Source organism: Amblyraja radiata, chromosome 12 (genome assembly GCF_010909765.2).
Source record: "Amblyraja radiata isolate CabotCenter1 chromosome 12, sAmbRad1.1.pri, whole genome shotgun sequence".
Classification (NCBI taxonomy): domain Eukaryota; kingdom Metazoa; phylum Chordata; class Chondrichthyes; order Rajiformes; family Rajidae; genus Amblyraja; species Amblyraja radiata.
In genome coordinates, this window is record NC_045967.1 from 57,061,557 (window position 1) to 57,087,654 (window position 26,098).

Below are 26,098 nucleotides of genomic sequence, written 5' to 3' on the forward strand. Positions count from 1 at the left end.
GGGGCTGGTGCTGCTTCTATGGGTGTGAAGCCAGTTTATTTTTGAAATAGTGTGGGGGGGGGGGTGAAGGATTTGATTAAAAACGTGTACTTAAACACGACGAAATGTAATGAGGAGCGGATACTTAGAAAGAAAAGTGAAATCTCTCCCGAAATGGAAAAGATGTCGGCGATTCTGCGTCTGGTTTCGGAGTTGCAGTGAATCAAAGGAAGAAATGCAGCCGGCAGCCGTACATGTAAATGGATCTATTCCGATTGGACATCTGCGACTATTGGGCATTGTGACATCACACGATGGAACGAATCAAAAGGAAGAAAGGCAGCCGGACGGCAGCCGGATGGATGGGGCGAGAGTTTTATATATTAACTAGACCAAGTGAAGACCCGTTGGGTCTGTTTCCCCAACGGCGTTTGCGGTGGGTGGGGGGGGGGGGGGTGAGAAGAGGGGAGGGAGGGGAGAGGAGGAGGAGGAAACGGGATAGATTTGGGAGGGAAAGGAGAGCGGGGTAGGGGGTGAGAGATGGGGAGAGCGTTGTGGGGAGGGGGTATGGGGAAGATGGGGAGGAGGAGGGAGGGGAGGGGGAGAGGGGTGGGGGAGAGAGGGGAAAGAGTGGGGAGGGAGAGTGGAGGGGAAGGGGAGAGAAGTGGAAGAGTGGGGAGGGAGGAGGAGAGGGGTAGGGGGAGTGATGGAAGAGGGATAGGGGGAAGGGGGTGGGGGAAGGGGGTGGGGGGGAGAGGGAAGGGGGTGGGGTAGAGAGGGAAGGGGGGTGGGGGAGAGAGGGATGGGAGAGGGAGAGGGGTGAGGAGAGGGAGAGGGGGAGGAGAGAAGGGGGAGAGAAGTGGAAGAGTGGGGAGGGAGGGAGGGGTAGCGGCAGTGGTGGAAGAGAGACGGGGGAGTGGTGGAAGAGGGACAGAGGGGTAGGGGAAGGGGTGGGGAGAGAGGGGAAGGGAGGGGAAGAGAGAGGGGTGGGGGTGGGAGAGGCATGGGGTAAGGAGATAGAAGTGGAAGAGTGGGGAGGGAAGGTTAGGGGGAGTGGTGAAAGAGGGACAGAGGGGTAGGGGGAAGGGGGTGGTGGTAGAGAGGGAAGGGGGGTGGGGGGGAGAGGGATGGGTGGGAGAGGGAGAGGGGTGTGGAGAGGGAAACATAGAAGCATAAAAATTAAGTGCAGGAGTAGGCCATTCGGCCCTTCGAGCCTGCACCACCATTCAATATGAACATGGCTGATCATTCAACTCAGTATCCTATACCTGCCTTCTCTCCATACCCCCTGATCCCTTTAGTCTCAAGGGCCACATCTAACTCCCTCTTAAATATAACCAATGAACTGGTCTCAACTACCTTCTGTGGCAGAGAGTTCCAGAGATTCACCATTATCTGTGTGAAAAATGTTTTCCTCATCTCAGTACTAAAGGATTTCCCCTTTATCCTTAAACTGTGTGCCGCTTGTCCTGGACTTCCCCAACATCGGGAACAATCTTCCTGCATCAGGCAAATGCAATTCAGGACTTTTCTCTTTACAAGCAAAGTCAGAATGACGGTTAGTGAAGAATTCGAACAATCGTGGAGCGTTCAGATGCTGCGCGCACCTCCTGCACCAAAGGGGGGGGGGGGGGGGGGAGCGTGTGTCGTCACACACAAAGATTTTGTTGCGGAGAGCTCTGCTATAAGATCTTTGGTCACACACTATGCACGCGCCTCCACAAACAGATGAGCGTCTTCTTGAATGGAGAGCGCGTGGCTGCCTCCACAAACAGTCACACACACTGTGGACCTGCCCCCACAAAAAATATTTTGTGTGGAAGGGGAGGAGGAGGATGGAGAGGGGGAGGGGGAGGGGGGGGGGGAGGAGAGGATGGGGGAGATAGGTGAAGGGGGGGGTGGAGGGGTTGGAGCGGGCGTGCATGAGTCGAGAGAAGAGAGAAGGGCAGAGAGAGAGAGAGAGGCTGGTACAACAACAAAAAACCTGGATAAACTCAGCGGGTGCAGCAGCATCTATGGACCGAAGGAAAAGGGCAACGTTTTTGGCCGAAACCCCTTCTTCCGGGTTTCGCTCCATAGATGCTGCCGCACCCGCTGAGTTTATCTAGACTTTTTTATGTCTACCTTCGATTTTCCAGCATCTGTAGTTCCTTCTTTAAAGACAGAGACTGTGCACGGTAAGGGAATGAGGAGGGAGAGGGGGAAGAGTGTGGAGGGAGGGGGAGAGTGGGATGGGAGGGGGAGAGGGGTGGGGGGAGAGAGGGGAAAGAGTGTGGGGGGGGAGGGGTGGTCTAAGCTATAACAGTAAATTAAACATTGTCACTAATGCCAGCGTGTTGTAGAGTAATCCCTGCTGATGTGCTGGAACACAAAGAAGGACCCCATGAATCAACTAACTCACTTCAGCAGGGACTTTGCTTTCTTGCACTTTAATCGACCTCGCAGCACTTTCTTCAGCTTTTTTTATGCTTTTCCCACTAAATACAATGAACCTGCTGCAAGTTTCCACGACATTTATTCCACAGATCAACACATCGGAATCTCCAGTAAAACAGGCATCTGTGAAGCTCCCTCAGCCATTTTGTGTGCTAGCTCCTCGGTCCACAGCCTATTCTCTGTACTCCCTCTATGTCAACAATGTCTGAGCATTGGGCATTGTGACATCACACGATGGAACGTTCACCATTGGCTGGGGCTCCTGCAAAGGCATATGTAAATGGATCCATTCCGATTGGACATATGTGTGCATTGGGCATTGTGACATCACACAATGGAACGTTCACCAGGGGCTGGGGCTGGTGCTGTTTCTATGGGTGTGAAGCCAGTTGAAGCTGGTGGAGAATGCTAAGAAATAAAATCTGGGTATCTCAGTGCAAAAGAAGTGAGAATATCTTTGCACAACATCTCTGTTTACTCTTGATTACATTCTAGTGGGCTCGGAGAAACGTGCCTGTTTATTTCATGTCGGGAAGAGTTGATGTTGTGAGGGGGGTTTAGAAGATTCTAATAATGAGAAAGAGATCACTGAAATGTTTTAAAACAAAATTTGTCCAGTTAAATTTCAAGAACCAAGAGTGCTTGCAATACATTACCACAAGGTGGCGCTTGAATCTATCAGAAATGTGCACCGCAAATTTATGTCTGGATCCATTTGCTGATCTGGGTTTTTTAAAACCTACATAAGATATTTGAGCGTCATTTTATCAATCCAACTTTAGTTATCAACAAATTTGCTCACCATTTCTATATACATTTTATATTTTAATAACAGCTCAAATCTTGAGTAGAACAGAAAGGTGATTTCTCCATACTGTTTGCTTAAACTATTTCTGTCTTTGTTTGATTGCATATGTGTTACCAAGAACTTAAGCAAATGTAAGGAAAAATTGAAATATCTTTTAAGACAAAGAATTTCATTGTTACATGCCACATGTGATAATAAAGTATAATTCATTCGTACACCATAATTTGTATAGAGAGAGTAGAGCAGGGGGCTGGACTGGACACACGGTTTAGGATATAGAGGAGGAAGTGTTGTCGCTAATTTGTTATGATTGTGGTCTGCCAATTATGAAGTCGAAGATCTAATTTAGGATCTTTTAGGATGCTTTATTTTATTACATGGAATTTATAAATACAAGATGTTCATTGTAGTCAAGGTGTGTGTTCATGCAAATTTTTTAAATTTACATTGTGTTCAGATAGTTAGTCGACTTGGGATTTTGTCTTATACTAAATTTGCATATCCCAGTTTGTGATCTTTACCCCTTGATTATAGAGACTGTAGCATGCAAACTGAAGGCTAGAAGCAGTTTAAGGACATTGTAATAAAGTGCAACAAAACAATAATACAGAGTAACAAATTACGTAGCTCAGAAATGGGCCATTCTGCTCAACTGTCAATGTTGGCTTTTCTCCACATGATCTTCATCACATTCCTCAAATTAATCCCAACAATCCCCATCAGTTAATACCTCAGCATGTTATTTTGCTCATTTCTCATGTCTATTCAAGGGAACTGGATAACCTAAATTATTTGCAAGAAGGAACTGCAGATGCTGGTTTACATCGAAGATAGATACAAAATGCGAGAGTAACTCAGCAGGACAGGCAGCATCCAACCTGTATTATTTGTCTGAATCACTCTGCAGAGCATGGTTCACTTTTGAATCAAGGTCCTAATCAAAATTCTTTATTGGAAATATTAATGATTTTCATATCTCTGGCCTCTAGTTCTGGTTTGATCTGCATGTGAAATCTTATCTTGACGTCTTATCAAATTCTTATTCATAGACCAAAGCTGTGCACAATTCTCCAAGTGTGGTCTAATAAATGTTCATTTCAACTCAAATGTATCTGGTTTCCAGTTTATTCTGGGAATCAGACGCATACATTATTTGTTTTTTAATTACCATATTAATTTTCTTTGGAATTTGTGATTTGCTTGTACCCCTATACTCCAATTAGACAGGCTTAAGGAGCAAAAATACTCAACTGTTGTTTGTATGTTTGTATGTACTTTGTTAAAAATAAGTTAACATTTCCAAATCACTGTACACTAGCATAGATAGTGTTAATGTAACACTATAGTGCTCTGAAGATTGCTTTCAAATTACTGAAATTTGGTTTAAAATTTGAATTCCTGTCCAGGGGCCATTTAGTTAGCTTCTGTGGGAAATGGAAATGTTCATTTGGTGAATGTTGGCCCCTTAGGTTAAAGTTGACACATAGTTATGGAATACAAACTGTTTTATTTTGCAAGTGAATGTAGGTTTAGGATGATCCTGTGGGACATCATGCAAGCAAAAATAAAAACACAAAATGCTGGAAGTACTTAGCGGGTCAGGCTGCATCAGTGGAATTGGCAAATATTTAAGATTCCAAATGGAAGATCTTTAAAAAAAAAAAAAAAAATCAGAACTGGGAATGGGGAAATCCAAGATAGACGCAAAAAGCTCAGTAACTGAGCGGGACAGGCAGCATCTCTGGAGAGAAGGAATGGGTGACATTTCAGGTCGAGACCCTCCTTCAGTGGTTTTCAATTGCAGAGAAGATGGGAGAGGGTAAGGTGGAAAAAGGGTATATAGATTATTGGCATGCAAATTATCTGAACTCCATGCAGAGGGTGCTGCAGCTGCTGCAACTCCAGCAACCACGTTGACTCATGACATCCGGTATTGTTCAGGTAGAGTTTACATGTTCTCTATATGATATATGTGTGTATATATACATCTACATATATGAAATATATATATGATATATATGTACATGTCGGTTTCCTCTAGGTGCTTCAGTTTCTTCCAACATCGCAAACATGTGACCACTTCATTGTATCAATGTAAATGGGTAAACTAGGTAGGCTTAAGGGCCTGTATCTGTAGTCTTTGACTCTTTTGGGTATCACAGTGGCAGAGCCAGCAGAGCTGCCTCATAGTGCCAGCAACTTGAACTCAATCTTCATCTCAGGTGCTGCCTGTGAAATGTGTGCACATTTTTCTTGCGACAACTTTGGTTTCCCCCTGGTGCTCTGGTTTTCTCTCACATTCTGATGACAGCAGGCTCCTGGGATGTGCTTTGCAAAAGGCTCTCAGGATGTGCTGCGGAGCCAAACAAAGGAAAACCCCGGCAGGCTGCCCATGGCCAGGTGTGGCAGGAGGCCTGGCTGGTTGCTGCAAAGAAAGACCCAGCAGGTCTCTGTCTGTAGGGGGGATGCTCGGAATCCGTCGAGCTCGGTTCCGAAGGCTGGAGAGTTGAGGAGGAGGAAGTCGCCGGTGATGATGGATGAGATGAGTGGGCCGGTAGGACAGGGAATGGGGTACTGCCTACCGGGCCTTCAAGGTCAGCTGCAGGAAGTGCCTCCAGGGCGCAAAGGTGGTCAAGCAAGGATAGGCACATCATTTCGTGGGCTGAGCCAGTCGAAAGTGACAGAAGAGGCCCTGGAACAGCCTGGGGCTTAACTCGATTGGGAGCCGCTCCAGTACATCGAAGTCATAGACTAGACTTTGGACATTTTGTAAATAGTGCCAAAATATGGCAACTCATGCATGTGTGATCAATGCAAACATAATTTCATTGTGCAGTGCACATATGGCAATAAAGCAAACATGCTTTCCATTATCATCACAGCTTCATTTTACATTTTTTCCCGAAAATTCAATCAGTGGAAATAGTATAATAAACATGTACATTATTTTAAGCTGTTAGGTGAAGGAAATGGTATTCTGTGCTCATAATTTAATCATTTCATCCACTGTATTATTATTTGCTCCATTTCCTCAAAAGGATTATATCCTTAACTTTAATCCCAAAGTTTAGCATAAGTTAGACTGCCTTTTTTTGATTGGCTAGCATGCAAACAAAAGCTTTTCACTGTATCTTGGCAAACATGGCAATAATAAACTTAACTAACTAAACAGATTGCAGATGAAGTCGAACCAACAAAATTGGTAATAACATTAAGTTACACCAAAAATTCGAACCAGCACAGATTTGATAGGCTAAATGCCCCTCTACAATGTTACAGGATGATGGGAATTTGTGTAGGTTTTCAGGCAAATTCTTTAAATCGCCTATCTCAAGCCACCATGAATGATCTTCCCGATGTGACATGGTGGTACAATCATTAGTGCTGTAGTCTCACAGCTCCAGGATCCTGGTTCCATACCAACCTTGGGTGCTGTCTGTAAGGAGTTTGCATGTTCTCCCTGTGACCATATGGGTTTCCCCCAGCTGTTTCCTTTCACATTGCAATGAAGTTCTGGATGGTCTGTTCATTGACTAGCGCTCCCTCGTGTGGGTGGATGTCAAGGGAATTAGTGGGGAAGGAGGTTGATGGGTACGTAAAGGAGAATAGAAATGTGAATGTGAAATGGGTTGACTTCCTCTCCCTTTACTGTTATTTTATATTCATGATTCCGAGAAGTATTCCATGCCTGTCTAAAACAAGCTCTGGATAGTATTTAGACATGGGAGTACAATTTGCAATGCAATGTTTTTACAATTTGGTCGCATTTAAAGGATTTCTGGCTTTTTGAAAAAAAGTTTGATCTTCATGAGGTTCCAAATGTGTGATTACATTTATTGGAAATGATCAAATGAAATATTTGCATCTTGTTGAACTTTAATCATAAACTTTGCAGTTTAATCATAAAATATCACACAGCAGTTGTAACCACTGTGTTCCCTTCTAGTGACAAAGTCAGAATCTAGTCATATGTTTGTTTTAAAATGAATAATGAATAATAACGCTTCAATAGCATAGGTATACACAGTTTTTTTTGGTGTGTGAAGGTCGATGATAGCTATGCTTTGAGGAATGTTGAATTCCCCTTTGAAAATACTTATGCACTTAACCAGATATGAAAGGTAAGCAGCCAGGAGAATTAATTAATTAATTAATTCATTCATTGCTTCTTCTACAGATTCGAGAATAAGAACCATTGTTCATGTGATAATCATGCAGCAACATTGTAAGGAATAGTCATGAAAGTTGAAATCGCTTTGTATTGCAATTGGCACATTTAGTGATATTGCCTTAATAAGTTGATGTTCAAATGATACGGATACATATGGCAACTACTTTAGTTTATTATAGTTGTTTTTAATTTTTTTAATGATTTCATTACTTTTTTCAAAGATTTATAAATATGATCCTTAAATCTTTTCATTTGTTGGAAAGTAGGAAACGTGGCAAGTACCATTAGTATGAGACGAGGTCCAGCCAGTGGCTGTTTCCAACTAGGGAAAGGCTAATGCCTTTGTTTGACATTTATTAACATTATCCTCACTGAATCCTCCACCATCAATATCTTGACAAGACAGATAGCTGGATCAGTCACAAAAGTTATAATTCTACAGAAACTATTCAGAGACAGGATATCTTGCAGTATATGCCTCCTTCTTGCTCCTCATAATTTTTTCAAGGTAAAATTAGGAGTGTGATTCAAGATATTCCTCTTGCAAAAAATGAATTCATTTGAATAACACTTGAAGCATGACATCTTCCAGGATATAGCAAATCTGCTTGATTGGTATTCTATCCACCATCCTGATGATACACACCCTTCCCCACCAGATCATTGTGAATGCAATGCATACAATTTACGGAATGTTTGCCAGCAATCCCTGTAGATTTCAATAGAATGTCCAAAAACCTCATAGCCTTGCATCCTAAAAAGATGATGGCAGCAGATGAATGGAGCCGCTCTGTTGAAATTCTCTTCCAAGTTGCACATGATCCTGGCTTGTAAATACAGCAGAGTTCCTTCTTCATCACTCAGCCTGAACCCAGGAACTATTGTTAACTGCATTATGGGTATGGCTTCACTATTTGATGAATGCAGTTCACCAGTATTTTCACGAGGGCAATTAAGGATAGTAAGTAAATATTGGGCTTTCCAGCATTACCAGCATTAAATGTAAAATAAAAAATAAAAAAATTAAAAAAATTGCAGCCAGTACAGGATTTTGAGAGTCTTTCAGTATGTTCTTGTCTTTACCGTGGATGGTTGACATTACCTCTGCCAGATCACTACTTGGCAATTTGTCTTTTTGCAGGTTATCTATAGCTACAAATTATACACTGGTGATCAGGGAGCAATACAAGGGGGTGTTGGAGGAGGGGAGAGGTGCTGCATAGCCACATAGCACAGCCAGCATGATATCTTGTTCTCGAGATTGGTTGGAGCTGCATTCATCCAGGATTTTGTCACTGACCTGTTTTGGAAATTCCTTGATATGTCAAAAAGTGTGTTACTCATTGTCTAACGTCTGACCTGCTTATGTGCAAACTTACTTCAATGGCCAGTTGAGTTTCTGATCAATGATGAAACCCCAAACTGTTGATGGTAGTGTCTGGAGTTGTTAATGCCATTGAATGTCAAGGCTGGTGAGTCAGATTCTTAGTGAATCCAAATTGGACCCAGATGGGGAATGGGTTGCGTTGGGGGAGCGGGTGAGTGGTGGAATATTGCCCAATGAGTCTGCACTTAGTCTAGTTACCTAATTATTTCTGTGTGCAGATTTTATCTTATTTGCTAACATCTGGAGTGACGTTGAAGCAAATGAATATTTTCATCGCCAACATGAAAGTCACTGCTGGCAGAATTAAAGATACTTGTGAAGATTTCTTGGTTACGGTTTCCCCACGAATACCAATTTAATTTGTTGAGGAGTAATATAAACTTGTGTGATTATAGCATTATGTGTTTATTTGTAGCGTTATGTGTAAACTTGTTTATTTGATTATATGTGATCATAAATGAGCCAAGAGCAATTTGGGTTGACTGAAGAAGGGTCTCGACCCGAAACGTTACTCATTCCTTCTCTCCAGAGATGCTGCTTGAGTTACTCCAGCATTTTTTTTGTCTATCATCATAACTTCAGCTTTATTATATATTAATGTCTTTCAATGGCTGACGCAGTTGACCTACTTACTGTCTTTCTTTTCAAAGGCTGGTTTGGTCAACATAATTTTGTGCTTGTGCTTAAAACCAATTTACTGTAAAAACTAAGAATATTCACAACCACTAGATTCAAGCATGATTTGTTCTTGCGAAGTCCTCTGTTAAACTAATTTAAAATCAAGAAAAGTAAAATGTGAAAGGTATTCATAAACCATTCATTAGTTTAAATGCTTCGTACATGTCAGCCTTTGAGTAAATTACATTTTTCAAAATTGTGCAAAATCTTTTAAAACATTGTCAGTGAGTCGCAGAAAATAAGCTCAATTCCACAAACAGTCCCAGGCAGCAGAACATCCCCAACAACAGTGGAGTAGCTTCCATACCCGCAACACTGCTCTCTCTCCCCATCCCCGCACTCACACTTTACGATAGACCTACTGCAAGAATACTAACTAACAATACGCTATCTCCAAAATTTTACTTATCAAGGGGTAATAGGCAAGGGTGTGCCTTATCACCATTGCTATTCGCCCTTATGATAGAACCGTTGGCCGAAACGATTAGAAATCACCCGATTATTCACGGATATAACACTAAGGACTCAAAGAATAAAATTTCACTATATGCTGATGATATCCTTTTATATATTACTAATACACAAACGAGTATACCCACCTTATTAACACTAATTGAGGAATTCAGCTCTTTTTCAGGATATAACCATATAACAATTACAGCACGGAAACAGGCCATCTCGGCCCTACAAGTCCGTGCCGAACAATTTTTTTTCCCTTAGTCCCACCTGCCTGCACTCATACCATAACCCTCCATTCCCTTCTCATCCATATGCCTATCCAATTTATTCTTAAATGATACCAACGAACCTGCCGCCATCACTTCCACTGGAAGCTCATTCCACACCGCTACCACTCTCTGAGTAAAGAAGTTCCCCCTCATGTTACCCCTAAACTTCTGTCCCTTAATTCTGAAGTCATGTCCTCTTGTTTGAATCTTCCCTATTCTCAAAGGGAAAAGCTTGATCACATCAACTCTGTCTATCCCTCTCATCATTTTAAAGACCTCTATCAAGTCCCCCCTTAACCTTCTGCGCTCCAGAGAATAAAAACCTAACTTATTCAACTTATCTCTGTAACTTAGTTGTTGAAACACAGGCAACATTCTAGTAAAATAGAATAAATTGGAATAAAAGCGAAATTATGTCTTTATGTCTTTAAAACCACAGGATTCGAGACACTTACTAAAATTCCCCTTCAAAATTGCAACAGAAGAATTCAAGTATCTGGGTATTCAAATTACGAGAAGACACAAATCATTATTTAGTGCCAATTTTATACCACTATTAAATAAACTGAATGATATGATTAAATTTTGGAAAACGCTTCCGCTCTCATTGATAGGTAGAATTAACGCTATAAAAATGACTTTCTTACCACAATTAATATTTGTTTCAAGCGATCCCAATATATATTCCAAAATATTTTTTCAAAAAACTAGATTCCACTATCACTAATTTTATATGGGATTACAGAACACATAGAATTCAACGAAAGCATTTGTGCAAATCTAAAGAAGTTGGGGGTTTATCATTACCTAACTTTATGTATTACTACTGGGCAGTGCATATTAAGAACATAATGTACTGGCTGGATAGTTCCACTCAGCAGTTGGAGTGGATAAGAATGGAGAAAGAGGAGTGCTATCCGCACGATATAGGAACGATCCTGCTCTCACCGATAAAATTGAATAGTATAATATATAAGAAGAACCCAATTATTCACAATATAATAAGAATTTGGAAACAAATAAAAGTATCCTTGAAATTAAATAATTTATCAGTACTAACCCCACTATTGAACAACCCCGCATTCAAACCTTCTCTCATCGACAACACATATCAACAATGGGATAGACTGGGGATTAGGAAAGTAGGGGATATGTATGAATTGGGCAAACTGTTATCATTTCAACAATTAAAATTAAAATTTAAATTGAAGGATAATCAATATTTTAAATATATACAGGTATGTGACTTTATGAAGAAATACACACATAGATTTCAAACTATATTTTTAGACCCTTTAGAAGAAGCAATGAATACTAAGACTGATTCACAAAAATTAATATCATACTTTTATAATAATACTAGACCAAGTGCAGACCCGTTGGGTGTTTCCCCAACGGCGTTTTGCGGGGGGGGGGGGGGGGGGGGGGGGGGGGGGGGGGGGGGGCTGCGGCATCAAACTCACATTAACCACCCCCCAAACACACAGGTGGGGGGAGGGGGATGTGAAGAGTGGAGGGAGGGGAGAGGAGGTGGAGGAAACGGGACAGATTTGGGAGGGAAAGGAGAGCGGGGTAGGGGGTGAGAGAGGGGGATGGGGAGGTAGGGGAGGAGGGAGGGAGGGGGAGAGGGGTGGGGGAGAGAGGGGAATGAGTGGGGAGAGAGAGTGGAGGGGGAAGGGGGAGAGGTGGAAGAGTGGGGAGGGAGGTGGAGCGGGGTAGGGGGAGTGATGGAAGAGGGGCAGAGGGGTAGGAGGAAGGGGGCGGGTGGAGAGAGGGAAGGGGGTGGTGTAGAGAGGGAAGGGGGGTGGGGGAGAGGGATGAGGAGAGGGAAACAGAACCATTGAAATTAAGGGCAGGAGTAGGCCATTCGGCAGTTCGAGCCTGCACCACCATTCAATGTGATCGTGGCTGATCATCCAACTCAGTATCCTGTACCTGCCTTCTCTCCATACCCCCTGATCCCTTTGACCACAAGGGCCACATCTAACTCCCTCTTAAATACAGCCAATGAACAGGCCTCAACTACCTTCTGTGCCAGTGAATTCCAGAGATTCACCACTCTCTGTGTGAAAAATGTTTTTCTCATCTCGGTCCTAAAGGATTTAACCCTTATCCTTAAACTGTGACCCCTTGTTATGGACTTCCCCAACATCTGGAACAAACTTCCTGCATCTAGCCTGTCCAACCCCGTAAGAATTTTGTACGTTTCTATAAGATACCCCCTCAATCATCTAAATTCTAGAATGTGCAAGCCGAGTCTATCCAGTCTTTCGTCATATGAAAGTCCTGACATCCCAGGAATCAGTCTGGTGAACATTCTCTGTACTCCCTCTATGGCAACAATGTATTTGAACATTGGGCATTGTGACATCACACAATGGAACGTTCACCAAGTGCTTGTGCTCCTGCAAAGGCATATGTAAATGAATCCATTCCGATTGGACATCTGTGAGCATCGGGCATTGTGACATCACACGATGGAACGTTCACCAGGGGCTGGGGCTGGTGCTGCTTCTATGGGTGAGAAGCCAGTTTATTTTTGAAATATTGGGGGAGGGGGAGGGGGGGGGGAGAAGGATTTGATTAAAAACGTGGTTCTGCTCCCCTAACGCAGCCGTCCCTACCCGTAGCCCCCACTGGGGGGGGGGGGGGCGGCATCACACACACTAACCACCCCCACACACAGAGTTGGCAAAAGTGTATAAAGACCGTTCCCTACCTGTAGCCCCCAGGGGAGACGTGATCGTCGAAGTCGGGTCCCGGCCGTCTTAAAATAGCGTATCTTGAAGTCGTCGAAGTCGGGTCCGTCTCGACAACGCGGGGGGGGGGGGGGGGGGGGGGGCGGCATCACACACACGAAGCATCCCCACACACAGAGCCTTAAAAGTGTAATGCCCCAATGCAGCCGTTGCCTACCCGTAGCCCCCACGGGAGACGTGGTCCTCGAAGTAGAGCCGTTCCTGAAAGGCCGTTTTTAAATGGCGTCGCTTGAGGTTGTGCTGCGGGCGCCAGCAGCCGTTATGGTAGCTGGCCAGCAGGAGGCGACAAAATGAGTGAGTGGGGGGGGGGGGGAGATGGTTTTAATGAAAAAAATGGACATTAACATAACGAAATGTAATGAGGAGTGGATAGCTGGAAGGGAAAGTGAAATGTCTACCGAAATGGCTGCTTGTATGGGTGAGAAGCCAGTTTATTTTTGAAAAACCGGGGGGTGGGGGGGAGGGGGGGAGAAGGATTTGATTAAAAACGTGTACTTAAACACGACGAAATGTAATGAGGAGCGGATACTTAGAAAGAAATGTGAAATCTGTACCGAAATGGAAAAGATGTTGGCGATTCTGCTTTCCCCCTTATCCTTAAACTTTGACCCCTTGTTCTGGTCTTCCCCAACATCAGGAACAATTTTTTTTGCATCTAGCCCGTCCAACCCCTTAAGAATTTAATACGTTTCTATAAGATACCCCCTTAATCTTCTAAAATCTAGCGAGTACAGGCGAGTCTATCCAGTTTTTCTTCATATGAAAGTACTGACATCCCAGGAATCAGTCTGGTGAACCTTCTCTGTACTCCCTCTCTATGGCAACGATGTCTTTGAGCATTGGGCATTGTGCTGGGGCTCCTGCATAGGCATATGTAAATGAATCCATTCCGATTGGACATATGTGAACATTGGGCATTGTGACATCACACGATGGAATGTTCAGCAGGGGCTGGGGCTGGTGCAGCTTCTGTGGGTGAGAAGCCAGTTTTGTTTTGAAATATGGAGGGGGGGGGGGGGGGAGGGGGAAGGATTTGAGTAAAAACGTGTACTTAAACACGACAAAATGTAATGAGGTGCGGATACTTAGAAAGAAAAGTGAAATCTCAACCGAAATGGAAAAGATGTCGGCGAGTCTGCATCTGGTTTTGGAGTTGCAGAGAATCAAAGGAATAAATGCGGTCGGAAGCCGTACATGTAAATGGATCCATTCCGATTGGACGTCTGCGAGCGTCGGGCATTGCGATTGGATGTCTGCGAGCATCGGGCATTGTGACATCACACGACGGGAACGAATCGAAAGGCAGAAAGGCAGCTGGACGGATGTCGGACGGATGGGGCGAGAGTTTTATATAATAATAGAAGATAGATAGATAGATAGATAGATAGATAGATAGATAGATAGATAGATAGATAGATAGATAGATAGATAGATAGATAGATAGATAGATAGATACAATGATTTTATATATATTTATGATATTTAATATGCAATGCATTTTTAATGTAATGTTGCCCCTTGTCTGGACCTTGAGTCCGAAATAATGTTTATTATTATTATTATTATTATTATTATTATTATTATTATTATTATTATTATTATTATTATTATTATTATTATTATTATTATTATTATCTCTGTACACATGACAATAAACCAAACTAAATTAACAAAACAATTGAATGTTTTTTTAGTTTCACCTGCTGTGAAGAAGTGCAACATGTTTAGTTCATAAGTCTTAGGAGCAGTATTAGGCCATTCAGCCGATCAGTTCTACTCCACCATTCAATGTTGGCTGATATATTTCCCTCTCGTTTAAGAAGGAACTACAGATGATGGAAAATCGAAGGTAGACAAAAATGCTGGAGAAACTCAGCGGGTGAGGCAGCATCTATGGAGCGAAGGAAGTAGGCAACGTTTTGGGTCGAAACACTTCTTCAGACCTCTGTTCTCATTGCTTGAGGTCTGAAGGGTTTTGACCCGAAACGTTGCCTATTTCCTTTGCTCCATAGATGCTGCCTCATCTGCTGAGTTTCTCCAGCATTTTTGTCTATCTTTCCCTCTCAACCCAATTCTCCTACCCATAACCTTTGTCACCCTTACTAATCAATAACCTGACAATCTCCCCTTTAAAAATACCCCTAAGTGACCTTCACAGATGTGTGACAATGAATTCCACATATCCACCACCCTCAGGCGAAATAAATTCCTCATCTCCTTTCTACAGGTACGTCCATTTATTCTTGCCCTCTGGTCCGAGACTCTTCCACTAGTGGAAACATGCTCTTCACATCCACTCTATCCAGGCCTTTCATTGTTTAAATGTTCATTTAGACAATGAATGTTTGGGGTCTCTGTCATTACCAGTATTTCGCACCATCTCAGCCTCTAAAGGAGCAGCATGTGGGGTTCTGGATGTTGACAACTTACCATCTGATTGCTGCCAAACTGAGAATAGCTCAGTGTGTGAATGGTGGGTGGGAACGGTTTTCATTGCTTGAGGTCTGACAAGGTGAAACTCTCACGATTCCATTGTCTGTTTCTCCCCAGTCTGCCGCCGATGGACACGTGGGTGAAAGTGATGAGAACGTGGAGCGAAGCAACTGGTCCTCTTTCTGGTGACACGCATGATTTCACATTTGGAAGGGTTGAACTGCATGCCCCATTGTTGTGACCACTCAACCATAGTATCGAGATCCTTTTGGAGAGCATCTTCATCATCAGCTGACTTAATTGGGCGGTACAGCAAACAATCATCAGCGAATAGTCTGGTCGTACTTGCGACTTTTTCATGGATGTCATTTATGTAAAGCAAAATAGGTGTGGGCCAAGTACTGTGCCCTGAGGTGTACCACTCAACACTGGATGCCAATTGGAGCTCTTTCCGTTCACACACACACGCTGAAGACGTTTTGTCAGGAAACTGGAGATCCATCGTTTCGTGTTGGAACGAATACCATAGAAGTCAAGCTTCCGAAGTAGTCTCTGGTGTGGGATGACATCAAATGCTTTAGAAAAGTCCAGCACAACTAAATCCGTGATGACGTTACTATCAAGGTGCTTGGCCAGGTAATTTGTCGTCAGGATAAGCTGGGACTCGCATGATCTATGCCTCCGAAATGCATGTTGGTTGTCAGCAAGAATATCATGTTTGCTCATGCGTCGCATCAGATTGCTATCAATTATATGCTCCAGCAATTTGCAGCAAGTACTTGTTAGTGAAACAGGACGATAATTCGCTGGGTTGGTGGTTGAACCCTACTTAAAGAGAGGAGTGATGTTGGCCTTCCTCCAATCCAGGGGAACATCAAGGGGGGGGGGGGGGGGGGTTGTATGCAAGCAAAGAATATTACTGTGACAATAAAGTATCCTATTCAACTCAATTCAATTGTTCTTTGTTTTGGGGAGAGGAGCGTTGTGGTACAACAATAAACATCACCCATTCCTTCTCTCCAGAGATGCTGCCTGTCCGTCTGAGTTACTCCAGCTTTTTGTGTGTCTCATTGTGTAATAAATACCTGCTTTGTTGGAACATGTTAAAACATGTCGTTGGTGCGCTGGGGAAAATCACCAAACAAATTGCAAAAGAGACATTGCAAAAAGAACTGCAGATGATGGTTTAAACAAAACACACACACAAAGTGCTGGAGCAACTCGGTGGGACAGGCAACTGGAGAAGATGAATAGGCGAGGCCCTTTTTCATTTCTGGACATTCCCTCCACAGATGCTGCCTGCCCAGCTGAGTTACTCAAGCACTTTGTGTTTTTTTGTAATCCAGTCCAGCATCTGCATTTCCTTGTGCCTCCAGGGAGTTTGTTTTGTTCTTTGGACTGGTCCAGTCATACGGCTTGCAATGGGAAGTTTAACTTGCAGATTATTTAATGAAGACATCCGGGACGTCGTAACTAAAGCAAGATGCCCCTCTTCCCCACAGGCTGAGCGGATGATCGCGGATGATGTGGGTGTGACGCTGGATGCAGTCCATGCCCGGAAGCAGAAGAACCTATTGGCCTTGTTTTTAATGGGGCAGGCGTGGCTTGCTAAAGATTTACGATTCAGCCATCCTGAAATGCATGTTCTTGCTGCGACCACGTTGACAAACACAAGCCACTCTCCAGAATGGACAGGGTCGATTTGGGCTTGACACAGTGCGAGCGCCCACCCCGCTCGGCTGAGAACGCAGTGAGTACCTAATCCGAGGATCAGCCACAACTTGGAGACCCGTGAACGTGATGGACAGACCACGTTTCGTGTCGGCACCCTTCTTTAGGCTCTCACACCCGCTGAGTTCCTCCAGCTCAAGGCTCCAGCATCTGCAGTTCCCGGTGTTCCCAACTTGTCCGCGAAAAAACAGGGTGGACCTGCCCTCCTCCTTCCCAGCTTCCCCCCCCCCATCGCAAACAGTCTGTAGAAGGGGCCCGACCCAAAAGTCACCCATCTATTTTCTCCAGGGATGCTGCCTGACCCGCAGAGTTACACCAGTACTTTGTGTCTATCATCGGTGTAAACTGGTACTTTGGTGCATCTGCAGTTCCTTGTTTCTTTGTTGCTGTTCCTTGGTTGGGAGTTTTCCAACAGCGAACTGAGCGGTGGGTGGAAACTGTCCGATAATCTCCCTCCTTCTCCCCCAGGCCGCCACTGATGGAGATGTGGGTGAAAGTGACGAGAATGTGGAGCGAGGTAACTGGTCCTCGAAGACCGACTACCTGCTCTCAGTGATCGGCTGTGCGGTGGGTCTGGGCAACGTCTGGAGATTCCCTTACGTGGCGTACAGGAACGGAGGAGGTACTGTAGATAGTCCACGGGTCTAACGCACGGACGCAGAGTTCAATAGGTTTGGTTAGTTGAGCTTTCATCGTCGGCAGTTAGTGTCAGGAGCCCAGCAGATCGCGTGTCACCAGAATACATCATTCCTCTGACTTCACTCGCTTTAGGGCATTTGACCACATTGACCTAGGAGAGATCAATGGATTCCAATGAGATACACATTCCCAGGATAACGTGGCCATTAAAACCAGTGATCCTCGTCCAGAACCGCCAGTCCCTCGACAGGAAGCAAATTCAACCCGAAACGCCGTCGGTCCATTTCCCTCCATAGATGCTGCCCGAGTCGCTGAGTTCGTCCAGCGGGTTGGGTTTTAAGGATTCCAGTAGCTGCCATCTCGTGTGTCTCGCTTCTCCCGCCAACCATCCCCAACCCGTCGCCCCTCCCGGAATCCCCATCTCCCCTGGAGGAACATCCCCGTCCAAGCGGCAAATCGATGACACGCGGCGCCGGTGCCCATCCTCACCAGAGTGTCTACCTACCCTCTGTCCATCCACTTTCACAACATTGCTCCGATGTGTCCCTCCCCTTCTCACGGCGGCGCAGCGCCAGAGACCCGGCTTCCTTCTGGTAACAAAGGGGGCTATTTCCGGTTGACTGCCAGTGACTCGCGGAGTTCTGCAGGGGTCGGTGCTGACTGGGTCTAAAAATATTGGTTGCCAGGAGACAATGAGGGCCCACTTCATCAGGGGCCCACTTGCCATCGGGCAAGCTGACACACTGGCCAGTCCGCCACTGGGTGCTGGGGCCGCTACTCTTCACGTTGTATATTAATGATTTGGACGAGGGGATTGAAGGCTCTGTGGCAAAGTTTGCAGATGATACGAAAATAGGTGGAGGGCAGGTAGTGTAGAGAAAGCAGGGACTCTGCAGAAGGACATGGACAGGCTGAGAGAGTGGGCAGAGAAGTGGCAAGTGGAATATAGTGTAGCAAAGTGTGGAGTGATTCATTTTGGTAGTTGGAATAAAGACGTAGACTATTTTCGAAATGGGGAGAGAATCCAGAAATCGGATGTGCAAAGGGACTTGGGAGTGCTGGTGCAGGATTTCCAAAAAGTAAATCTGCAAGTCCAATTGGTAGTAAAGAAGGCAAATGCAATGCGAGTATTTATTTCAAGAGGATTAGAATACAAAAACAGGGATGTAATGCCGAGGCTCTATAAGGTGCTGGTAAGGCCACATTTAGAGTATTGTGAGCAAATTTGGGCACCATATCGAAGGAAGGGTGTGCTGGCTCTGGAGAGGGTCCAGAGGAGGTTTACAAGCATTATCCTAGGAATGAGTAGGTTAATATATGTTGAGCATGTTGTGTATGTTGCTATGTTGTATTTTTATTAGTGTGCTGCAAGGACATCAGAATTTCCCCTGAATAAGGGGATTAATAAAGTTTAATCTAATCTAATCTATCTAATCTAATTTGACGGCACTGGACCTGTGCTCGCTGGAGTTTAGAAGAATGAGGGGGGACCTCATTGAAATGTACTGAATAGTGAAAGGCTTGGATAAAGTGGATGTGCAGTGGATGTTTCCATTAGTGGGAGAGTCTAGTATTAGTGATCACAGCCTCAGAATTAAAGGACATTCCTTTAGGAGGGAGAGATAAATCAGCCATGAATGAATGGTGGAGTCGACTTGATGGACCAAATGGCCTAATTCTTCTCCTATCACTTATGACCTTGTTGCTTAATCTAATCACAACTCAGCACGAACGATCCTGGTCACATTAATGTGCAGGCAAAGTTTAAGAGCTTTGTTTTATTATTTACAGGTGCGTTTCTTATTCCTTATGGAGTCATGTTGGCACTTGCGGGAATGCCCATGTTTTTCTTAGATTCTTCCTTTGGGCAGTTTGCCAGCATGGGACCTGTTGGAGTGTGGAAAGCCGTGCCAATTCTACAAGGTGAGTGGTGATTTATTGGCACAATCTAAGCAGTCATTTTACTCAGACACCAGAGCCGGATTTACCACTAGGCTTCATATGCTGAAGCCTAGGGCCTCGAAATCTAGGGGGCCTCCGGCCAAGGCAGGACACCTGCCGTTCAACTCTGAGCAGCCCCGCTCTCTATCTCTGTCATAACTCCGTCTCCGCGTGCCATCCGTATCCGTGTCCGGGCCGCCGTGACTCCACCCTCTGCTCATCCTCATCCGCCGGCACGGCCGGCCGCCTTGCACATGCGCACTGCTACGGCCAGCACACCCTCCCCCTGCACATGCGCACAACCACGGCCAGCACATCATCGGCCGCACTGCACATGCGCACTGCCACGGCAACTGGTCGGCGCTGGGCACTTTCTCCCTCGCTTTGAATTGTGGGAGATCTGGCCGCCATTGCTGTCTGGTTTCCACCTCGCCGCGACCGCTGAAAACCAACGCACAATCACTTGGGGAAAAAGGAGCTACCTTAAATTTAGTTACGTCTGGTTGGGTAACTATGGTAGGATGAAGACTATTCCATGTTTTAGTTGTGCGGGGGAACTCCATGCAACTCTGGATAGAAGAAATTGGGTGACATTTCGGGTAGAGACCCTTCTTTTGACTCCCTCTGGTTTTAGTGATTTTAGTTTAATTTTAAAATACAGCGTGGAAACAGGCCCTTCGGCCAACCGAGTCCACGCCGACCACTGATCACCCGTACACTAGTTCTATCCCACACATTAGCGATGTAAGTCAAGAGTGTTTTATTCTCTCACATCCCAGTTAGAACAATGAAATCCTTACTTGCAGCAGCACAACAGAATATGCAAATATAGTACTCTGTAAACAATGGTATAAACGAGAAAACAAAACGGTGTATATTTATATATGAATATATAACTATATAAATATATATATTATTTGTTTCTGTGTGTGTGTATATATATATATATATATCTATATTACTAAAACTCTGATCTTGACCGTTCTGGGCTACTGTGCTGCGATTTCCAACAGAACGCCGCCACCTACGGCCGTCATTTTTGGTCACCTCGCTCAGAGCCCCCTCCGCCTTACGGGTGCGGAGGATTTTTCCCATCGATGACAAATCAGAGAGATATTAATGTTTAAAACAAAATCACCATTCTCTCTGCTGCCCCTGCTGGGGGGAGGGGGAGGGACTATAAAACCAGGAAGTGGTGTGCCTCACAGTCTCTGCAATATGGATGAAGCCAAGGGTCACGTCTCTCTGAGCTCTGATTAACACTGAACAAATGTCTACACAACTGTGAGTACCCTTAATGTGGTTTAAAAATGAAAATATGGTTTGTTTGAAGTAAAAAGGCACTGCCTGCAAATGGTTGTTTGGGTGCTTTGGCTTGAAGTTGAAAGGCACTACTTACTGCAAATGGTAACTTGGGTGTTTTGCTTGAAGTTGAAAGGCACTACTTACTGCACATGGTGGCTTGGGTGCTTTGGCTTGAAGTTGAAAGGCACTACTTACTGCAAATGGTGGCATGGGTGCTTTGGCTTTAAATTCAAAGGGATTTCATACTGCAAATGGTGGCTTGGGTGCTTTGGCTTGAAGTTGAAAGGCACTACTTACTTAAAATGGCGGCGTGGGAGTATTGGCTTGAAGTTGAAAGGCATTACTTACTGCAAATGGTGGTATGAAGTTGAAAGGCACTACTTACTGCAAATGGTGGCTTGGGTGCTTTGGCTTGAAGTAGAAATTCGCTACTTACTGCAAATGGTGGCTTGGGTGCTTTGTTTGAAGTTGAAAGGCACTACCTACTGCAAATGGTGGCTTGGGTGATTTGGCTTGAAGTTGAAAGGCACTACTTACTGCAATTGGGGGCATGAAGTTGAAAGGCACTACTTACTGCAAATGGTGGCTTGGGTGCTTTGGCTTGAAGTTGAAAGGCACTACTTACTGCAAATGGTGGCATGGAGTTGAAAGGCACTACTTACTGCAAATGGTGGCTTGGGTGCTTTGGCTTGAAGTTGAAAGGCACTACTTACTGCAAGTGGTGGCTTGGGTGCTTTTGCTTGAAGTTGAAAGGCAGTACTAACTGCCAATTGCGGCTTGGGTGCTTTGGCTTGAAGTTAAAAGGCACTGCTGCAAACACACTTACGTCTTGTTTGCACTGTATATTGATTTTAGATAAAATGCTACCACTTACGGCTGTGATTTTTGGCCATCTTACTCAGTCCCCCCTCCGCTGAGCAGGTGCAGAGAATTCTTCCCATCAATGAAAAATAAAAGTGTTATTATTGTTTAAAAAATGTTGAGAATCTCTCTTCTGTCAATCACGCCATGAAAGCCACACCTTTTCCGGTGGGAGGGGGAGGGGTTATAAAACCCGGAAGTGTGGGTGTGGCTCAGTCTCTGCATGATGGGGGAGGGAGAGGTCACGACTGTCTGAGCTGTGAATCAACCGCACACTGAATGTCTGCTGAACTGTGAGCTTGGTGTTTTGTGTGGTTTTATGGTGGTTTCACCCTGCATGAAATGGTATGAAGCTGCATTTGAATTTGGTGGCCTTGCACCCTGCTTGAAGTGGTGAGAAATGGCACTTGAATTCGGTGGCCTTGCACCCTGCTTGAAATGGTAGGAACATGGAGTTGAATTTGGTGACCTTGCACCCTGCTTTAAATGGAATTTCAAGGAATAGTCATGAGTCAACTGCCAGCCCACCAGCCGTGAGTGAGCTGCCAGCAGATCCGGCTTGAGGGATTGAGCTGCCACCCCAAGAACCCATACCAGCACTCCAGAAAGCCCCCCCCACTGGCCACCAATATTGAAATTGGTGGAGAGGTGGAATATTGCGTCGGGGGACGAGTCCTCCCGTGTGAACATGGGACCCAACGGGTCCCACTTAGTCTAGTAATATATATACCCACACACGCACAATTTCCCTCCTGGGATTAATAAAGTTCTATCGTATAGTATTGTGTGTGTAGGAACGAACTGCAGATGCTGGTTTAAACTGAAGATAGACACAAAAGCTGGAGTAATTCAACAGTTCAGACAGAATCTCTGGACAAAAGGAAAATATTATGTTTTGGGTTGGGTCTGAAATAGGTTCCTGCACACCTTTGGAATGTGGAAGGAAACAAGAGTACCCGCAGAAAACCCATGCTATCAAAGGGAAAAGGAGCAAACCACATCCATACAGATAGCACCCATATTCAGGTTCCTGACAATTTTAGGCAGCAACTTTATGGCCAATGTACTGCCCCATAGTCTTGAACTGAATTAAAACATATAGTCGCTGTAAAGGTGTCACTTGGAGATTTAAGACTGAAAATTGATATTTTCATTTTTTTAGTAACCAAAGTTATCAACGTATAATTTTTTGTGTGTTGGAAAACAAAATATTGTGGCAGAGCTAGTAGACACTCCCTCACACGTCAGAGATCTGTGTTCGATCGTGTCCTTGGGCACTGTCTGTGTTGAATTTGCAAATTCTCCCTGCAAGTGTGTGGATTTCCTCCCACATCCCAAAGACACATTGGCTTTGTAGGTTAACTTATCTCTGTAAATTTGCCGCTAACGTGTCGGGAGTGGGTGAAGAAAGTTGGATAACAAAACTTGTGTGAATGTGTGGAAAAGAATGCTGGAGAAACTCAGCGGGTGAGGCAGCATCTATGGAGCGAAGGAAATAGGCGACATTTCCACGCTATCCCTCGTGGGCCGGATAAATCTGGTCAAGATGGTCGTCCTACCCAAATTCCTGTATTTTTTCCAGCACGTCCCTATACTTATCACTAAATCTTTTTTTGATAAATTAGAAAGGACAATATCTAAATTTTTATGGGGTAGCAAACCGGCTAGAATCCGAAAGGCGATACTGCAGTCTCCTAAGAGTGACGGCGGTTTGGCACTTCCTGACTTTAGGCGATACTATTGGGCAGCTAACTTGCAAAAACCCCTGTATTGGATGAATGATGATTGCGACCACCTACCGACCTGGGTACACATGGAAAAGGCGAGTTCACGTCTCCCGTTGCGGTCTGTCCTATGCTCCCAACTCCCCCTTCTTATAACATCTGTAGGTGCAGGCCCAATTGCGTCCCTCTCGCTCAAGATATGGAGTCAACTCAGGAAAAACTTCGGTTTACAAGGCCCTTCCATCTTGACCCCACTGCTTAAAAACCACATCTTTAAACCTTCAAGTACAGACCACGCATTCAAAACCTGGCATAGCAACGGTATCAGTAGTATCAAAAATCTATACAAGTATGGCATCTTTTCGTCTTTTGCGGAGCTCTCGTTCAACTATAGCCTCCCAAACTCCCACCTTTTTCGTTTTTTCCAGATTAGGGATTTTGTGAAGAAGACATTCCCCCATTTCCCAAATCGCCCCCCTGAAGCCCTGACCGATATCATCTTAGCTCTAGATCCCAACTGGAAGAAATGCATCTCTGTTTTGTATAACTTGTTAGGGTCGGTTATATTGAAACCTCGTACCTCATTAAAAGCTGCGTGGGAGGGTGAGCTGAATACGAAACTAACAGACCAGCAATGGGACTCTGCCTTGGATTTGATCCATTCTTCCTCCATATGTGCCCGTCATGGCCTAATCCAATGCAAAGTCCTTCACAAAGTCCACTACACAAATGCAAGATTATCTAGAATTTACCCCGCTGTTAGGGACACCTGCAACAGATGTAATCAATCTCCTGCCAACCATAGCCATATGTTTTGGTCTTGCCCTAAGCTAGCAGCCTTTTGGAGGAGTGCTTTCGACTTGATAAGCAGAGCCTACGGCCAGACTATTCCTCCAAACCCACTGTCAGCCATTTTCGGTACCCCTCCCAACACCAACCTCTCTGTTGCGGTGAAACGGGTTCTAGCTTTTACAACCTTGTTAGCCCGGAGACTGATCTTGCTTAACTGGAGGCTCACCTGTCCCCCGACACACGCCCGCTGGATTAAGGAGGTGCTTTACAATTTAGAGCTTGAAAAACTTAGGTTCTCTCTCAAAGGCTCTACCAAGACATTCCTAGATACATGGAACCCTTTCTTTGAACTTAACTCTCTCAACTTGTCCCCGGACTCAGAGGAGGACTGAATGCTCTCCACCATTGTTCTGCTCTACTGCAGCTGCTCTCCCCTTAACTCCCCCCCCCCACACTTATTTATTTAATTACTTACTTATTTACTGTTATTAGTGACCCGCCTTTTTGTTTTGTTTTTTTTGTTTTTGTTTTTTTGTACTTTTTGTTTCGTTTATCTTACCATATTTGTGTGGATGTGTATGTATGTGAGTGTTGTTTGTCCCCGTTTGGTTCCGACCTGATTCGGGTGGGTTGAAGGTGGGTAAGGGCTTTGAGGGTCGCCTACATACTGTTGCACAATTATGCCTTGACTGTCACTGTCTGTTATCATTGTATGTATGCAAATTGCTGTAAAATTCAAATAAAAAGATTTAAATCAGGAAAGTTGGATAACAAAACTTGTGTGAATGTGTGGGAAAGAATGCTGGAGAAACTCAGCGGGTGAGGCAGCATCTATGGAGCGAAGGAAATAGGCGACATTTCGGGTCGAGAGCCTTCTTCAGACTGATGTGAGGGTGGGGGGGGGGGGGAAGAAGAAAGGAAGAGGGAGAGAGTGGGCTGAGGGAGAGCTGGGAAGGGGAGGACAAAGCAGGGACTACCTCAAATTGGAGAAGTCAATGTTCATACCGCTGGGGTGTAAACTGCCCAAGCGAAATATGAGGTGCTGCTCCTCCAATTTACGGTGGGCCTTACTCTGGCCATGGAAGAGGCTCAGGATAGAAAGGTCGGATTTGGAATGGGAGGGGGAGTTGAAGTGCTGAGCCACCGGGAGATCAGGTTGGTTATTGCGAACCGAGCGGAGGTGTTGGGCGAAGCGATCGGCAAGCCTACGCTTGGTCTCACCGATGTAGAGCAGCTGACACCTAGAGCAGCGGATGTAATAGATGAGGTTGGAGGGGGTGCAGGTGAACCTCTGCCTCACCTGGAAAGACTGTTTGGGTCCTTGAATGGAGTCAAGGGGAGAGGTAAAGCGACATGTGTAGCATTTCCTGCGGTTGCAAGGGAAAGTGCCAGGAGAGGGGGTGGTTTGGGTGGGAAGGGACGAATTGACCAGGGAAGGAGATGGGAAGATGTGGCCAGTGGTGGGATCCCATTGGTAGACAAAAAAGTTGGAGAAAATCAGCGGGAAAGGCAGCATCTATGGAGCAAAGGAATAGGCGAAGTTTCGGGTCGTGACCCTTATTCAGATTGATGTCGGGGGGGGGGGGGGAGACAATAAAGAAAGGAAGAGGCGGAGGCAGTAGGCTGTGGGAGAGCTGGGAAGGGGAGGGGAAGGAGGGAGAAAGCAAGGACTACCTGAAATTAGAGAAGCCAATGTTCATACCGCTGGGGTGTAAACTACCCAAGC

General features: G+C 44.9%; 1 protein-coding gene across 2 annotated transcripts in view; it reads left to right on the forward strand.

The window, feature by feature from the left end:
- The window catches only part of LOC116979247 (sodium- and chloride-dependent neutral and basic amino acid transporter B(0+)-like), a 156,376-nt gene that overhangs the window by 94,352 nt on the left and 35,926 nt on the right, over positions 1 to 26,098 (forward strand). Inside the window, exons 1-3 of one of the 2 annotated variants that reach the window (XM_033030847.1) lie at positions 16,977 to 17,129; positions 17,579 to 17,732; positions 19,541 to 19,672. In XM_033030847.1, the coding sequence (XP_032886738.1) occupies positions 17,067 to 17,129; positions 17,579 to 17,732; positions 19,541 to 19,672 (349 nt within the window). In that variant the 5' untranslated portion in view covers positions 16,977 to 17,066. Of the gene's footprint in view, positions 1 to 16,976; positions 17,130 to 17,578; positions 17,733 to 19,540; positions 19,673 to 26,098 lie in introns of those variants that run through there. The other variant, XM_033030848.1, reaches the window with a different exon arrangement.